Source organism: Aulonocara sp. 'chitande type north' Nkhata Bay, linkage group LG19 (genome assembly GCF_057382095.1).
Source record: "Aulonocara sp. 'chitande type north' Nkhata Bay isolate Kocher_YH1m ecotype deep benthic linkage group LG19, A_spYH_male_GT1.1, whole genome shotgun sequence".
Taxonomy (NCBI): Eukaryota; Metazoa; Chordata; class Actinopteri; order Cichliformes; family Cichlidae; genus Aulonocara; species Aulonocara sp. 'chitande type north' Nkhata Bay.
In genome coordinates, this window is record NC_141362.1 from 26,605,220 (window position 1) to 26,624,094 (window position 18,875).

The 18,875-nt window shown below is 39.0% G+C and overlaps 1 protein-coding gene across 6 annotated transcripts in view; it reads left to right on the forward strand.

Annotated features, from left to right (window-relative positions):
* The window catches only part of cnksr1 (connector enhancer of kinase suppressor of Ras 1), a 30,001-nt gene that overhangs the window by 4,631 nt on the left and 6,495 nt on the right, over positions 1–18,875 (forward strand). For 4 of the 6 annotated variants that reach the window (XM_086275552.1, XM_086275551.1, XM_086275554.1 and 1 more), the window contains 10 exons: positions 670–872; positions 1,014–1,098; positions 9,443–9,484; positions 9,615–9,734; positions 11,590–11,649; positions 14,645–14,713; positions 14,940–15,065; positions 16,570–16,670; positions 18,358–18,494; positions 18,727–18,854. In XM_086275552.1, the coding sequence (XP_086131678.1) occupies positions 670–872; positions 1,014–1,098; positions 9,443–9,484; positions 9,615–9,734; positions 11,590–11,649; positions 14,645–14,713; positions 14,940–15,065; positions 16,570–16,670; positions 18,358–18,494; positions 18,727–18,854 (1,071 nt within the window). The remainder of the gene's footprint in view (positions 1–669; positions 873–1,013; positions 1,099–9,442; positions 9,485–9,614; positions 9,735–11,589; positions 11,650–14,644; positions 14,714–14,939; positions 15,066–16,569; positions 16,671–18,357; positions 18,495–18,726; positions 18,855–18,875) is intronic. The other 2 variants (XM_086275555.1, XM_086275553.1) reach the window with 1 other exon arrangement.

Here is an 18,875-nt window from a genome sequence, read left to right on the forward strand (position 1 = left end):
TGCAGCTTGTTCCAAAGAAAAAAACCACAGAAACTGAAAGCACCCACACTTGTATCTAATTCTGGTTCTGCACCTGATGACCTGAGAGGTCTGATTGGGTAATAAACAATTCAATTGTCATGCTGGTAGTAAATGTTCAACAACAGTAACTTACATGGTCACTTTTTCACATATCTTAAAACAAAACAGGAAACAACACACATTTTTCCATCAACAAGAAATGCTGGATTTTGTGCAGGTCGCACAGCCTTTGCTGAGCATTCATGCTACAATACCAAGAAAAAAGTCTGTATAATGAATTCTCTGAACTCTCTCCCCACAGCTATATTGAAATGACATGCTGAGGATTGTGTTCTAAGGATTTTAGATGCATTTTTTTGGCTTTGTTCAAAAATACACCGAATAGAAGCGACAGGAAATGACGAGAGAGCGGGGGGCCGATGTGCTACACACAGCAGGTTCCATCCAGTTCAGAGTCAAAGGGACATGTTGTGAACACTATATCAAATGTATCTTAAGCGATATATTGTGTTAACTGTAAAGGGACAGTAGAAACGAAGAAGGGGTGTTGTGAATTAAACATTCAACATCATTAATGTAACACATTGTTTTTTGAGTGAAAAGGGCACTGTACTAGTTGGATTTGTGTTTTTTTTTGTGCGTGTCCAGACCTATGGTATAGGCGGTGAGAACCTACGTGGTCTGATAGAGAAGCACCGCGCTGTTGCTCACAGCCTACAGATGGGCATCCAGGCCCGCTGGCGCCTCAACAGCTACGACGGACGGAGCACTACCAAGCTGACTCCCACAATTCTGCAGCTCGTAGTGGAACTCATCGCCTCAGCCAAAGGCCTCTTCTCTTTGCTCAACAGGTCTGTAAACAGAAAGCAAGCTAACCTTTTTATTTTTAAAATTTGAAGTTATTGTAAATCAGGAAGGTCCCCTGCTGTTTCTTAAGCATATTCTGGTTTTTAGAGTTTTTTCTATATAAACTGCAATCATTTTCTTTTCAGATATCAATATTCCCAGCTCAATACATACACCACCACCAAGAACATATTCAGTTACTGCAAAGAGCTGGGAGACATTGTGCACAAGGTAGGCCCATTTTTTCTAAATAACTGCATCAAAGTCTCAGCATGAGCTTGTGAATGGCATTATTGCAGTAAAAGAAACCAAACAAACTAATATATAATATATACTAATATATATTTTTTATCAGCTGTCTGCTCTTACAATACAGAGAATTGAACACAAGTACTTCACAGCACATGTGCTCGTGAGTCCACACAAAGTGTATACTTTTAAGAGGAACCAAACACTATTGAACAATGTTTCCAGCAGCACTCTCATGCACACTATAAACCTCCAAAGGGGAACTGCAACCTGTTGTGCGATTTATTTATTTATTTTTCAAATCAAAAAGCCCAAACGAGCAAGCCAGAAGCACAAACACACTCCCTGTTCCTCAGTTTAGCCCGAGTAATGCAATTTTTATCTTTACATTCCTGGCATATTTGGAGGCAGCTGTAACTTGAAGACGCTTAGGTTAAAAGGGCTGGCAAAATGAACGGCTTGGTTTGGTCTGTGTTTACCCCGGCAGGGTGCGATTGAGAGAAATGGCGGTGGGGAGAAAGAATATTTATAATAGGATACATGTAAAGGTGGGTGAAATGTGCTCACAGGTAGCAGGAAAGGCAGGCCTGGATATGTTGTTGTGCCTGTGGGAGGGAAGGAAGGAGGGGGGGAAGAGCTGAGTGGGAAGCAAAGGGTATGGGAGAGAAAGGGGAGGAGACTGAGAGAGGGATTGCACCACCGCTACTAAATGACTTTTGACTCCTGAGGGAGTGTGGATTGATAGACGCGCTGCAAAGAGCAACAAGCAGAGAGAAGTTATTAGCTGGGCACTGTGGTGACATTAGAGATAAATAGCCTGACAGAAGTTGAGAAGAGAAGAGGAGAAAAAGAAAATGGAGCTCCAGCGATAACATGAATGGAAGATAATTCGAGAGATACAGAGACAGTAAGCAGTAGAGAGAAGCTGTGGCTGAAAGAGAACTCTGAGTATTTAGAGAGGTTTATTTAAAGCTCCTGGACACCTGCCCACCACAACAGGTAGAGTTCTCATCTCTTTAACTGGATAACTCTCCACATGTTGATCCTTTTTTTCTTTTTTCCTTTGCTTGAATGCTTAAAATACCTACACTTAGATATAAAAGCAAGTGTATTTTCTGCTGGTGTAGTTAAAAATCAATCTCTGGGGTCTAGAAAACAGGACATTACCCTAATGGGCTTCAGTGAGCAGCAGGCAAGGAAGGAAGCATGGATTTAAGATTGATTTTAGTTGTTGACTCTGAAGGGATTTTTTTTGATCCTATGAGCTGAATCAGCGTTGTCCCCTGTTGTTTTCTTTCATTGTCCGGTTGATCACCATTTGTTATCGACGAGCTTTTGTTTGTTCCTGTTTTTAAATTTTGAATATAATCAGGTGTTTTAAAGCTAGGTGTTATTTTATATAAAACTGCTCAGAGCTGCTGAGACTATTCTGTGAAGTAAGGTCAGAGGCATGTGAGGAAATTATTAGTGGGCTTATGTGTTAACCAGAAAACAGGATGACTATTGTTTCAGGTTCCTCTTCTTAAACATCAGCCACATCTATTGTATAAATGCTGGATATCAACGGTTTTGATAGAAAACTCTTGGCAGATCAATTGTAAGGTCAGTTTTGAGCAGCGTGTGTGCACACGTTCTTGTACTGCTGCAATCGCATTAGCAGCATAGCATCACTAAAAGCATCCATACAGACTAGCATTTTCAAAGATTTTGCTTCAGGCTCGGCTGGTATCACACACCCCACCCTGTGGCATTTACTGTCCTGTCAGGAGGCCACCCTTTAGCATGACGTCTTTTCTAAAGAAGGGCTTTTAAAGAAGCCAAACCACATCCTTTGCATCAAAAAAGGAGTCTTATTTCCTGTGTGCTTGTGTATATTTAAGTGTGTGCGTGTTTCTTTTCTCTCACCCTGAGGGTGCTCGGGGTCAGTAGTCAGCTGGTGTCGTTGAAGATGCCGCACTAAAGTTGTCAGGTCTGATTTTCACAGTAGCACAGGCTCAGTTTGCTTTGAAGCAGCCAAGCAGCAAGCAAAGAGAGAGGGACAGAGAAGGGAAATTGGTGGTGATGAACTGAGGAAATTCATTATAAAACGGTACGTGAGTATAACTGGAATTCCATTTCTTCTGGAAAAACAACAGTCAGACTTTTAATAGTGCCTTTCACATGAGAACATCAAGGTGAAGGTGTTACTCAAGAGATTTTAATGTTTAACTCTTGAAGGACTATGCCCAGGGTGGCTGGAGCCTATTGAGCTGTCAAAGGACGAGAGGCATTGTACACCCTTTTGTTTTTATCTATTTAATTATTTTTTATTTTTTAATCTTGTGTTTTAAAGCAGACACATAATAATATAATATTAAGCACTTTGGTACACCACTGGTTTTTAAATGTGCTATATAAATAAAGTTTGTTGTTGTTGTATAAAACGAATTGTAGGACACAACTACTTCATCTTTAAAATTAGCATTGGGATCTTATTGCTCACCGGAATTAGACTCAGGATGAATTGGCAAGAGGATGAAAAAGTCATCATGCATGAGAGCTGTCAAACTATAGCTTGTGTTATTTTTAGGGTTAAAAAACAAGAGCAGAAGAGAAATCCCAAAAAGACCAGAATTTGAAAAAGGTATGGAAAAAAAAAACAAACAAGGAAAAGAGCAACAGGAGTGGAAGAGATCTAACATAGTTATGTCTTCCAGTCTTTTTATAGCAAGTCTGTGAGTTGGTGGTTAACACAGGGGTAGTCCAAGTATGTAAACATGCGTGCTGAGGCAGCAGAGGTCTGTCTCAAGAGATCTTGTGTAGACTTTTGATGTAAAGTTTGGTAGATTTTAAGGATCTGTAATAGGTTGCACAGCCTCCAATCAACAGTCCATGTTTGAGCATACTGTACATTCCTGTCATCTCATTTGTTGTTGGTTTTAGCCTCCTGTTGTGTGTGTGCCCATGCATGGCTGTGCCCATTCTTGTTTTTCTGAATGTTACACCCACATAAAAGCGTGTCATTGTTTCCTAGACAACTATGGAGCAAACAGCTTTAAGGCACAGGATGTTGTTCCAAAGTTAGCCCAGCACCTGATCGGGCCACACACACCATGATCCACAAGACAAGACAGCTCAGCACTATTCCTATTTATTTCTATGTATTTATTTATATAGCGCTTTTAATTACAATAGTGGTGTTCATCAAAGTGCTGTACAAACATACAAATTACACAATAAAATAACACACAATAAAATAGCAATATCAATTAACATCAATGCCAAACAGCTAATAACAAATAAATAAGTAAATAACTCTCATGCAGTATTAAAAGCCAGTGAGTAGAAATGTGTTTTAAGATAGGATTTAAAAAGGCTGAGGGTAGGAGCCTGTCTAATGCGGAGAGGCAAATCATTCCACAATTTAGGCACCACGACCGCAAATGCACGATCATCTCTAAGAACCAGCCTCGACCTTGGTGTGGCCAAAAGCAAAACATCACCCGATCTAAGAGCTCTAGGGGGCATATAAAGCTGCAGTAGGTCTGACAGATACCCTGGGCCTGTCCATTCAGTGCAATATAAGTCACAAATAAGATTTTATAATTGATTCTAAAATGTACAGGGAGCCAGTGAAGTGAGGCAAGCACCGGGGAAATATGTTCATTTCTCTTCGTTTGTGTCAAAAGACAAGCAGCGGCATTCTGAAACAGCTGGAGCCTTGCAAGACAAGTCTGACTAATGCCTACATATAAAGAATTACAATAGTCCAGTTGTGATAGGATGAAAGCATGAATTGCCTGTTCTAGGTTTGTAAAAGACAAAAAAGATCTCACCTTGGATAAAAGCCTCAGTTTAAAGAAAGACCGCTGTACAACTAAACTAATCTGTTTCTCAAAGGTGAACTTATTGTCAAATATAACCGCCAAATTTTTTGCATGCGATTTGATAAACGGTTCTAAACTGCGCAAATTAAAATGTGAGGTTCTAGAATTGCAACTTGGTCCAAAAACGATCACTTGGGTTTTATTTTTGTTGAAATTCAGGAAATTAGAGGCCATCCGGGCCTTAACTTCGCCGAAACACTGAAATAAAGGTTCTAGCGAGGCAGAACTGTTTCTCTTTAGCTGAAGATAGATCTGAGTGTTGTCAGCATATGAGTGAAAACTAATATTATATTTCCTAAAAATAAGACCCAGAGGCAACATATAGATAGAGAATAGAATTGGCCCCAGTACAGAACCCTGCTGAACACCACAAGTACAGGAGGCTGTGGAAGAGGTAAAATCTCCAATCTTCACTGAGAAAGTCCTATCAGAGAGGTATGACCTGAACCACTCTGGAGTGCCTTTGATGCCGCATTGCTCCAACCGAAAGATCAAGATGCTGTGGTCAACAGTATCAAATCCAAAAGCACAGCTGAGTCTAGTAAAAGATCATTAAGGACTTTTAAAAGTGCAGTTTCAGTGCTATGAAAAGCTTTGAGTGCCTTGAAAAGCGCTATATAAATCCAATCCATTATTATTATTATTATTATTTAAAACCAGACTGAAACCTCTCGAGAACATTGTGACCAGATAGAAAAGATTGCAGCTGAACAAATACAATCTTTTCCAAAATTTTGGACATAAAGGGGAGCTTTGAAATAGGCCTGAAGTTTGCAAGAACAGAGGAATCAAGATTAGGTTTTTTAAGCACTGGCTGCACAACAGCATCTTTAAGACAGGCTGGCACAACACTAAGCGCAGTATTGCAGCAGAACCGTGCGGCGACGCACAAACTACTGTTCTCGTTCATTAAAGGTGAGATGAAGAAAGATTTGTGTCTCTTTTTTTAAAGTTTGCTGCTCTTCCTAACTGGGATTGTCTACCATTTATTGATGTCTACACTGTGGCTAATCTGTAACTATTATAGTTGGAGTAATGTTAAAGGTTAGGCTTGAGAATCTGGCTGCAGAATAAACTTGTTGTTGCTCAAAACTTGGTGAGTGCCATTGCTGTGTTTTGTTGGCAAAGTCACAGTTTATAGGCCTGCATCAATTTCATTGTTTCAGTTTTGTGGGCATCTTGTTCTGCTTTTGTTGATGGCGATCTAAAATTGATTCAACTCGAGAGTGACAGTACAACATGCTGTTGAAAACTAAATGTTTCCCACCCCTTACGTCTTATCTCATTTCCTCTCCTCTGCTTCTTTCTTTGTCAGGTCTTTACCACAGACAAGCTCGCATATTCTTTTTATAGATTTGTAATAATTATTCGTAATTTCAATGCTCACTTATGTTAGAAAGGGGTGATTCATTGTTTCTATTTGCACGAACACGCCCATGCATACAGTTTTGGTGCCCGTAATTGATTCTTAGTGTGATACCAGCAGTGAGAAATGTTAGTTTGTGGTCTTTGTTTTCCCACCACGCCCAGCTGAGTTTCACGGCACAACTGTACCTGTCGCCCACCTGAGATGTGTCATTTCCTATTCTGGCAGAGCTAGAAAAGAATGCAGAACAGACTGCATTGCTGAAGGGAAATAACCTGTGGCGTGACTTTAAATACAACAGAAAGTAGAGGCGTTGGTTTGGCTTTATTTTTACCATATTTCTATAAAGCTATGGTGAGAGTTTTTACAGGAAAGAACCTTATGCAGAACAGATAATGTGTGTGAAAGGTGGCACCAAATTAGAACCGCAGCTGCTGTTGCTATTTACAGCACTGATTTGTACAAACTAAGTTCTTCAAATATGTTAAATTAAAGTCTTAAGCCATCCATAATGCCTTTATATTTTGCTTCCAAGGAGCAGACTTTCTTGCATTTCTTGAGCAACAGTTCTCTAGGATTTTCAGAGGATTTGTCTTTGTTTTGTGTTGTTTTGTTGGACAACATGGACATAAAAGTCATTCAAGAATAAAATGACACCTAACTTTGGGGACATTCTTTTATATGATGCTTTTAAGTTCAGCAGTAGATAAAACTTTGTTTAAGTTTAGGTCTATGTGCAGAGCATCCCATTTTAAAAGATGCAAACAAAATGCTGTTTTCCCCAAATCCATCTAAAACTTCTGGACATAAAAAAGCTGTTTGGAGGAGCGTAGCTGGTAACTATTGGAGCTTAGAGAGATACAGTGAACAATCTCCAGCCAACCACATCATAACTAATGCAGTGGTGAGTCCTTGTGTTTGTAATAAGGATGTGTTTTGGTAAATATTACATATTCTGTGAGCATAACTACGAAACTGAAGGCATCAGTGTGAAGGGAGCGATCAGGCAGTATCTGAAAAACTCAGCTGTGTTTGTTTGTTTGAAGCCAATTGTTAATAATGATGCTATACAGATTATTGTGAAATGTCCCTGCAGAAAGTATCAAGCCTTCTAGCATGGCTGTAGATGCCTCTTGCGATTATCTTAATTTTCTTGTGGTATTGAGGGACATGTAAAACTTCTGCAAATGGCTTAAATTAGCACTGCATCTATTTTTTCCTAATGCTTTGATCATGCCTTTATATGATAATCATAATGCTTTGGTTCGCATCTTGCTTACACATGATGCAGCTTTTGTGCTTTAGGACAAGGCACTCGTTGATGTTCTGCTTTCTGCATCTTTTCTTTGGTTTATTTTGTGATTTAAGCCTGAGCAACTAACAAACTTATTACACATTTAGCACCCTAACTCACAAGCAATGTGCCATGACAAGACTCTGTTGCCGTAGTAGGGATCAAAATAAAGATCTGAATATCTGAATCTTTATCGGTTTGTTTTGGTGTATATAACAGTTTGCAGCCACTCTCATGCAGTAATCCCCACGGGGAATAGCAGCATACAAAGAACACAAGCACAAGCGGACCAGTTGAACTGGCCAGTAATCACGTCGTACCTCTCCCTGCAGCCTTGTGTCGCAGCCTTTAATTAGCCCAGAAATCCAGCCGTGTTCACTGTTGATCCCTTGCTACATTTCACAGGGATTAGTTTCCCCTTGCAATCCATTATGTAACCCATTACATCGCTGGCCATTGCAAATTAGCTTAGGGCAGTAATAGTGTGTGGCATTAGACGAGTCAGTGAATATTATATGGTGTGCAAACATATGCCCTATTCACCTTTAACCCCTCATTTGTCCTCCATTGTTCAAAGCCTCTGCTTGTTTCTTTAGCTCCCAGGACTACTCAGCTACCTCGCAGGAAAGCTCATAGGAAGGCGTTATTAACACCCTCATCCCAGAAACCAGAGATTAGCCAACATACATCTGTCGCATGAATTCTAGTAACTGTGATACTGACTGTGTGTATGTCTGTGCGTGCATGTGTGCATGTTTAGATGATCTGTTTGTAACATTAACATTATAATGTTTGCAATGTTTCATGTACAGTAAACGAGAGCATTTGTCTTAAAAGATGGGTTCATCTTGCGTGACAGTTATGAGCAAAAAATCAGTGTGTTACCCACTCTGGATAGAAATGTATTAGCAGAGTGTGTACTGTTTAGTACAGTATGTGAACTCCTGGGTAATAACGCCAAGAAATCTGAAAAATGAAACAGCGCAAACAAGGCCAAGGCCACTTTGATATTCGTCAGAGATTTTCAATTTTCTCCTCACAAAACGTATCTGCTGACGCGAATCAAATAAAAGGCTGGAGTTGAGGAATATCTCTTTTTATAAGTCTGCCATTTGCAAATTTTATAATATAATAATAAAAAAAATCCTGTGCACCCACGAGTACTGGACCTTTTAAATTGTTAAAGTTTCAGTTATATTGAAAGAACTCATTTCGTTTAGCATAGGAAAGGGGAGCTGAATATCAGCATGGGCATAGGGGCAGCTGTGGCTCATGTGGTTCAGTGGGTTGTCCACCAATCGCAGCCCCAAGTATGGCTGAATAGGTGAATGAGAATCATCATAAAGACTGCTGTGGTAAAAATGTGCCATTTAAGTGCACAGTGTGGGGCCTTTTGGGCCTGTTTGCCATCATGGTATCAAGGCCAAGGATAAAATTACAGGAAAAAAATTAGATAAAGCTTAAAACTGGATGACACAACAGAATAGGTGGACTCTAAAAGAATATTGTGCAGATCTGATCCAAAGATAACTGACTCGTCTGTATGTGAAGAGCAAACATTCATTCATTGTAGAAAGCCAGAAAAAACACACTAAAGATCTCCAGGGATGCTTCTGTGTCCTCTAAAAACCCGAGGCCTTTCACTTCCTGACTCATGCTGTGAAGAGGAAATGGGACATGGGTTTTTAGTCAAACTGTCCCATTTCCACAAATCAATAACATTAGCATGTCGTACATAGGCTACAGGGTGTCATTTGGTCAGCCTTCTGCTCATATCATTTCTTTTAATTCATCCAACAGAACAGCACTGGCTACGAAAAAGAAAAGGACATCATCTCTGTCGTAAGTTTCTCACTTATTTCTATGTTCGTCCGTTTCATTGTGCCTTGGAGTAATTTAACCTGTTTTGCTGTCCTTTGTTTTACTATGAAGTAAATGAGATATTCTGAATGGCACGTGTTTCTTTCCTCAGTGCCGTCAGTTGGTGGCGGTTTGTGACGAGATCCTGAACTGCTGCCCCGAAGCGCTCCTCAATCACACCGCTCAGCTAGAGAGTGTCGAACTGATACCCGTGGCACCCGGTGATCAGCTGGTAAAGACATCTTTCGCTTTATAACTGTAGAATTTTTGCCTTCATTGAATTTAGAACTCCTGAGAGGACGTATTGTTTCTAATGGCACACAAAGGAAAACATATGTGTACATGTTTAAAAAGGAGTAAGGTAACTTTAGATTTAGTGCATTAAATCCAGTTATTTATACTCATTCTTGAATTTAAACCTCACTCGCTAAAGTTTTTCCTCTGGTCCACTTTCCTAATCATCCATGTCTCCTACTTTTCAAATCTCATCTCTCTGTTTCTTCACTTCCCTTTTTTGTCCTACTTTTTTCTCGCTGTTTTATTTTCAGTATTCATTTCCTGTCTTCATCATTACCCGATGGTTTCCATCATCATCACCACTTCTTCCATCTAACTCAAGGTTCTCCTTGTACCTGTTCCTATTAGATTCACGAGAACCCTTATCTCAGTTGTGTACTTTTTGTGCCGCTTCTTCTCTTTTTTCCTCCAAGTCAGAACATCAAGTAGTAAAATTACAGCTCTCATCTTTGTTTGTGATTTACGTAATCTTGTGTCCCTTTAGTTTCATTTTAATCCCTACAGAGAAATGCGTTTAACCAATTTCCTTCCCTTTTGTGATTTGTGCTTAACAGCGAGCGTCAAAAACTGATTGTCCTCGACGGAGGGAAATTGATTGGAGCACGTCAGCAATAGTGCTTTCTGCCTGTCGACAGATTAAAGAGTAACGAGAACTAAAAAGAGAAACCAAGGGAAGTGAGGGACAGGAAGGATGATGATTTATGCACTTTCAGTGTAGCCAGTATGACGTATACCCGCTCAAGTCATGACGTGCACACGAGTCCAAAGCACACAAAAAAATAAATTCTCAAATTCACATTTCTGTCAGTAACAAACAAATTGTTTGCAGTACATGACTAAGAGAAAGTGACTCAGTCTGGCTCCTAGTGTTCATTATAGGTAGATTTATATTTTTTGGACTTAAGAAAGAAACTAAATATGGCTTTTTCTAAGCATATTATTAAAATGGACTATTTATTTCTAAGCACTGAAAACATTTATTGAACAATGAAGCTGTTTGCAGCTTTCATTGATTATAAAGGCAGATAATTACTGCTGCGTTCTGCAATTCTCTCTTTCATTATGCTTTAGTCATCACTCTCATCCACACTTGGACCGTATTTACTCCAAACTACAGTGCGTTTAATTATTAAATGTATCTATAAATGTAATAATTTGATTTATTGGTGGTTGTGACTCAGGAGGTCGTCTACTAATCAGAAGGTTGGTGGTTTGATTCCTTGCTCTTCCAGTCTCCAAGATACCGAACCAAGAATTTTCCCATATGCATCCATGTGAGTGTGTGAGTGTTAGGTTCAAAGTGCACATGCTTTAAAAAAAAAAGTACTTTTATGAATGTGTACGTGAATGGGTGAATGAGGTTTGCAGTAATAAAGCTCAAACTGAGTAGAAGAGGACTATGTGAGCACTGATGTGCCTTTTAATTATTAAATCACTTTTGAGCTTTTTAGTCAAAAATGGATCAACTCCATTCATGTTTCCACAGTTTCTGTCGTGATAAGTATTTATTATGTGATCAGGGCTTTCTGGAATGCAATTATTTGTCTCCCCATACGCCCATTATATTAAAATGATCAGTCACAGCAAGATGACAGGTGGAGGCTGACACCAATATCTTTATGTACATAATCTGATAATGACGGCAAGAAGACGCAGTAAATTTATCTGTCCATTACGGTGAATCATTCTGATTCAGCGATGTGCAAAATTAACATTCTGTGTGGCAAAGTTCATAAATTTATCACTCGGAAAAGTACGTAACATTTTTCCTTTTTTTTGCTTTCTTTCAGGGCATCGAGATAACATCCACCAACTCCAGCAACCACTACGTGACTGGAACTGCCGCTGAGGTCAGACTCTCGCCTTTATTTTTCTTTCCTCATTGTTGACTCAGCCATCAAACCACACACTGTTAACCATCGCTGCCTCACAAGTGCTCGTAAGCAAGCCACTTATCGTGAACTTCAAACTAACCTGTCAACAGTTTGTCTCTTTACAAGAGCCCCGTGCAGATTCTTTACAGTGCCTCTATATTTCTTAACCAGCTCTGTTAACATGTACTCATGTATATGTGTACTCACTGATTGGCTACAAGTGCAGGAAAATATAGCAGATGGGATTTATTGCTTTAAAAGGATCATTATGATAGCGTCGTGTTATGCTGAGCTCTGCCAGATATTTTTGCAGGAGCTGACACTTTCATACTCATTTACACTTCTTCTATCAGAAGGTTTTGTTCTGCTTAGGACAGAATAGCACAAGTCTGTCTGAGTTTCTTATCTAGAAGGAACTGGAAGTATATTTCCAATTGTGAAAAGCAAAAATAAAACACGAGCATCATTTGGTTTCTTGTTTTTGATTCTTCTAAAAAAGAAACTTTTATCTGATTTCATAAAACTACACCATCCTCTTTTTCCTTTTTAAAGTCACATGCAGAATCTAAATCAGGCTATCCTCTCATCTGCACAGTTAAAGTATAAAATTAAGATTTTCATCGATTTCTTGTGGAAACATTAGTTCTCTACCAGGCAGAAATCCCCTTGGAAGTACTTTGTGTGAGGTATTATTTTTAGCTGCTGGCTTATCTTTCCTTGCTTCGCTGTCGCCGAAACTGACACCAATATCAGTCCTCGTGCTGCAAATACTGGCATACTGTTTATTTTTAAATCTCTACAAGGCTGCTTGTTCCAACCATAAGTAAGACTGGATGTAAACAAGTTTATAACACATTGTGACTCACAGGATTTTCCTATGTGTGTCAGATATTCAGTTAAACACCGGCTGTAGCTGAGCGGGAAACTGGAGGCAACAACAGGGAGATCTGGTACATGTGGTGCATTACATTACAATAGTGGACTTCATTAGCTTTACTTTGTAACCATTTGGCTTTTGATGTGGATAAAAGCTTCTCTGAGAAAAATGAAATCATCTAATGGATGCGCCGCAGATGAACGAATTTCTGAGAAAGCCAAAGATCCTTTGTATCGGGAGCTTATAAAATGTATGAGGGAGTGTTTATGAGTGAAAATAAGAAGGGCTTGTGAAAGGATGAGGAGGAGAGGGGCAGAAAGATGAAGATGTTATTTTTCCATGATGTCAACCTCAAAGGCTCCCCTGCTACTTGTAACATTGCTGTGGCTGACAGCTAATAAGAGATATGGCCACTGTCCACAAATACAGATAAACTGCATGAATGTGGGAAGGATCCATGCACTGCCTTGCACAGACAGGGCCTTGGCTTATAATCACAATATCGACCTTCACAATATCAGCAGACTGTCTGATGTCGAATTCAGTCCCAAATTTGCTATATTATGAATGCAGTCACAAACAATATTTATAGTTTTATTCAGTCATAGTCAGCAATGCTTGATTTTTGCACAGATATGATGCTGTATGCATTTAATTTATTGGAGTGTCCATATATTGAGATTTCTGTCTAGTTGTTTGACCCTTAAACATTATTTTATGGAAATTTGTTGAAATATTCCTCACAAACTGATAACATCATATTGAATTAAATGTACCAGGATAGGAAGCCATAAACACAACTTCTGTCTGGTTACTTGAATACACATTACAGGATAAACATAGATGATGTACTTTATAGATAGCTTCCAAAGGAGCCAGACTAATTAAGTGGTTTTGATCAATGGTTCTCCTGGTTTTCTGAAGGTCTTTCAACGTTACAGTAAACCACAATACACAAGAGTTGGACTGAACATCAGTATCAACGGTTTTATGGAGTGATAAATGCAAGTTAGAAATTTATGGAGAAAGAGATAAGGTGAACAGGTCAACTGTGATTGTGTATCAGAGCTATAATGGTTTTGTAGTTTCTAATTAGTTTTTATTATTCCACTTTGAGTTAGTTTCCAGAGTTGCGTTGCTTGTTTCAGTTCAGTTTTTATTGCTTGAAAATGTTTAGTTTTTGTTGAGTTTTTATTAATTTCGATATTCGTTTTAGCCTTTTATTGCATGGAGGCACATATGCAGGACGCACAGTTTAGTCTGAGTTAGTACAGATATTCTAATAAAAACTAAAACTTTTGAAAGAAGTTGACTCTCAATAGTCTCAATAAACAGGTCCGTCAAAGTTTCATCAGCGATTTTTTTACAAGATAAACAAGTACTAAAAGTAAAGATAGCACCTCTTTATTATTATTTTATTTTAATTTTTTTATTATTAATTTTTATTTTTTTAAGTTCACAAAATAATTGGTGAAAAGTTAACTAAAACATGCAAACATCTAAAGATGAGCTTTGAATGTCCTTCAAGAAGACTGCTTAAAGAAATTACAAGAGTTCAGGTTGTGTTGAAGAATTGTAAACCTTAAGACTTTTGCATTATAATATGTATATATATGTATATATGTATATATACATATATATAAATTAGATGGGTTCGGCATTTTTATATGTGTTTTTTAAAGTTATTATGTTATATGTGGTGTACATGTATATATATAAGTATACATATATAAGTGGGAGGGGGATAGGGGAATATGTAATAAAAGTACAAGTATTAATAGAAATGCACAATGTGTCGCTGCACCTGTATAATATATATACTATAATAATATAGTACAGAATATAATATAATACTATACTGTATCTAATCTAACATCCAAACAAAGAACAGAACTCTCCCTATTCCCGACTCACAAAGGCTGAATAAAATCACACAACAAGAAAACATAATAAAACAAACTACTTTAAGTGCCAATTACAAATTTATGCCGCTGTCTGTGAAAAACAAATCGTGTAATTGCTGAAATCTATATCTGGTTTGTTTAAACCCAAATATAGATGTGTTGATTGTGTTGATTTTCTCTGTTTCTTCAGCCCTCTACTGATGCCTACGTGAAGGTCTTGGCTGGAGATGAAGTGATCCAAGTCAATGATCAAATAGTGGTGAGTGATACCGTACATACAGCACTTAAGGGCCTAATGCTCTGCACTATAAATATGTGTGTGTGTGTGTGTGTGTGTGTGTGTGTGTGTGTGTGTGTGTGTGTGTGTGTGTGTGTGTGTGTGTGTGTGTGGTCCTGTTAGTCTGAGACAGTTCTCCTCCTGCAAAGTCTGAGTGTCTTATACAATAACCTTCACGGTGAAATAACCACCGGTGTTGCTGCCTCAGGTGGGCTGGAGCAGAGTTAACCTTGTGAAGAAGCTGCGTGAGAATCCCAGTGGGGTGACTCTCGTCTTGAAGAAGATCCCTGGATCAGTGCAACGCAACAACTCAGCCCCGCTCATCTCTACACAGGTCCGGGCTCATTAAAATCCTCCTCCACTCACTTCTTCACTCCACAAACTGTACAAACTTTCTTCAAAATAGTCAGTGAATTAAAAAAAAAGCCCCAATGTATTTACCTTTTTATATATTATACAATACTTGTACTTTCCACATAATTTGGAAAACAGACTTCACAGGAAAATTATGCTAAGGCCTGTGAATAACACTTCAGAATCTATAACAATGGCGTCTCAAGCTACTTTCACACTCACACAGTGGCCCTGAACGTCTCTAGACATCTGCGGGAGCTGTATGTGAGAACACAAATGTCCAGCTCAGTTGGATCTAATATTTTTAATGGTCTTTACCCTGCAAGCTCTCTGGTACAAAGTCTGTGTGAGGTCTGATTGAGCCTCTGCGAGAAAAGAGAAGGTAATTGTCCTGTGAATGCACAGCCAGTGAGTGTCACCGTGTCCTGCCAGCTGTACGCTCTACCCAGGCTCTAACTTCACCTAAATGACACAAGAGTATTTCCAGCAGGGAGAATGTGTCTGACCCTGCCATTTGTTTGCTCAACCCCACAAAATGTCATGATTTAATTCTCCTCACGTAGTCTCAAAATTAAAGCTGTGAAATTGATGGCAGATACACTATAGATATATCATGGGGGAAATCTCCATTTTTGTAGCAAATCTTCTCAGAAGCTTAGAAAAGGTTATCTATAATGACTGGATGCCAGCATTTAATACGACACATTTTACGCCCTCACGGTGACTAGAACATTTTTGAATTACATTTTTCTCCTCTCTGTCATGCTCATACTTTTAATCATTTGTGAAGCTAAACAGAAGAAACCTCAAAGGCAGCAATATTCTGCTTTCAAGCGTCTGCTGTCTGTGTTCATTTTAGGATAATTACATCCAGGGGTGAGAGTTGAGCATCAAATCCTCTCTTAGAAACCTGATTGTTTTATATCAGGGGGATTCTTTTATGAGAATCCCCTCTTTGATTTCCGTTTAACCTCATTTGGGATCTATTTCCATAAACACTTGCGCACTCTCAGTAGTCACCATGCCAACTGTTGTTTGTCTTTGAACAACACCCTGAATTACACACTGCATCTGATACAAACGCGCACGCATGCACGCACGCACTGTGAGCATTTCACACCCCCCTCGTGACCATCACCGTGCTAATCTCAGATCTAGCTGGCGGCATAGGATGAGAAAAACATTTAAAAGATGTGAATCAGCTGAGTGTATAAACTCCATATTGTCCTCAGAAGATGCCCTGCTTTTCTTCCAAGAACTTCGCCGGCTGTGTGTGTAGAGTTGTGTGCACGCGGTGTCTGTGTGTGTGTGTGTGTGTTTGTTTGCGTTGCCGTCTTGTCTGCTAAGCCACAGAGCACACAGATGGCAGAGCCTAGGAGAAGGTTGCAATTAGAGTCTACCGTGACATCCAGCTTCTTAACCCTCCACCGACCCCTAGATGCAGACAGTTCAACCTGCACACTCACACGCTGTTGTGTTTTCAGAAAGAAGAGGACAAGGAGGAGAAGTCAGAGGAGGAAGAAGAAAAGGACGATCAAGAGGGTCCACGGCATTCATTACTCAAGAGAGTGGCAGCATCTGTCAGGTCCTTGTCTTTCAGTTGAGGGCATTCATTTGCTTGTCCTTTAATAAGATGGAACTGCTACTTGTGTTTAATATTCTAAACCATACAGCAGCACCTGGGTTTGTCTCTAAAATAAACATCAAGAAGAAATCCAAGCTCCATTTAAAGTTAGAATAATAGATGTAGATTTCTGAGGGGATGCATGGAATCCCATCTGAAATATAAACCTTTCTACCCCCCAATTTAGAACACGTGCATTTGCCCCCTCAGTAAACATTAAAAAGGAATCGCTTAGAAGAATTGCTGTAACATTAGTCAGCAGCATAACAATGGCTCCCAGACGGGTGGCTCTTTTTCCTTCAGCATTGTTTTTGTTGCGTTTTGTTTTTTAGTCGCATTATTTTCTCACCAAAAACATTGCGATTTTGTTTTTTCCTGCTTTCATTGTGTTTTATTCAGCTTAACAACGTTTGATCTTTCTGGGTCACCACATTGTAAAACCTTAACCCAATAACACAATAAAGTCACCACTGCTCAACAAAGTTTAAAATACTTTATTAAGGAGTAGTAAGTCAAATGTAATGTCCCGCAACTGGGCCCCAAAAGGATAAAGAATCCAAACTTTTGTTTTCAGACGTGATGTACATGAAAACATGGTTTAAACATTAACATCTCGATTTTTGTCTATGGAAAGAAAAGGTTTTGTGCATACACCCGAGGCACAATCCACAAATAGTTTGGCCATATTTAGCAATCCAAAAAGTGAGAATGCTTTAAGAAAGGTATCATTACATCGCCTAAATGCCTGAGAATAAGAATGAAAGATTAAAAAAATACATAAACAAGAATGCAAACAATGCAAAATTGAATAAAATATGCAAAATTGTAGACAGACGTCTAAAACTGATTTAAAAAAAATATTTTTTTTTGCCAATTGTCTAATATTTTCTGAATTTAAATATTCTTTTTTGCTTTTTAAAAAAAATTGTCAATCACTTTGTTTGCATACATGCATGAGAAGTTGAATACTGATCTGGTTACACAGCATTTACTCAGTAGAGCTGAACATCCCTGAAACCCTTTTGACCTTGTTCATCTGCCAGCACCCGGCAGGTTTCCCATGAGGTCACACTGCAAATGCCACAAATTCCACTGCGCACTCGCAACACACGACTGACTGGAAATGAGTTAAAAGGAAGAGATGAGGAGAAAGATTTAAAAAATGCAGGGAAAAATTAGTAGACGGGAGGAAAAGAGTGATGAAGAGGCAAACAGGGACAGCGAGAGCTGATGAAGAGCAGGCGGACTCTAGCAAATGGATGGAGTGGGCGGTGATGGTGCCTTGTGGTTGTAAATAATTCTGACACATTCTAATATACAACAGCTACATTTTAAGAAAAAAGGGAGAAACTGGCAAGTAAAGTCATATTTTATCACTTTAAATTACTCTTTTTAAGGACTTGTAGTTTTGTAATGTGCTGTTAGTGTTTTCCAGCTAGAGGTTTCACTTTATATCAGCCACATGTGGCAACTGTGAATATAAAGTAAGATAAAAATCTGTATTTTTGCAACATGTTTATGTAATTTCCTCGCTGCTCATTCTTTGCTCAATGTTTCTTTTCATTTGGACTTTTAATTTTATAATACCAGATGCTGCATCAGTGGAACCCAAGTGTTTTGACTGATATTTCTATATATTTTGTTACAGACGAGCTGTTCAGGGGCCAGAGGTGCAACAGCAGCCCATGGGACAGGAAGAATCTGAAATATCCTCAGTCAAGGAGCTTGAGGAAAATCTGAGCCTCACTTCATATCAAAGCCGACAGGGGGCGCTTTTGGCACCAGGTAAGACAAATTTGCAAGATTTTATCTTTTCTTATAACTGATTATATTTTAGTTACTTTGTGTTTTTCTTTTCAGAAGGATTTTAAACTGTTGATTACAACACACAAAGTGTATTATCGCGGCATGCCACACTGTAATAGTTTCACTATCATTTGACCTTCTGCACAGAAACCACAATGTAACTGAGGTGCAAAGATGTGGGTTTATTTAGAAACTTCATTCTGTTTCCCAGCAGGGTCAGAGAGCTTGACAGGTTCAAGGCTTTCACTAAATCGCCTGAGAGACCGCTCGCCCTCGCCTGTAAGAACCAAACAGGACAGAGCTAGCATCAGTTCCTGCCCTGATATGGTGGGACACACGGTGAGGGGAAATTGAGAACAT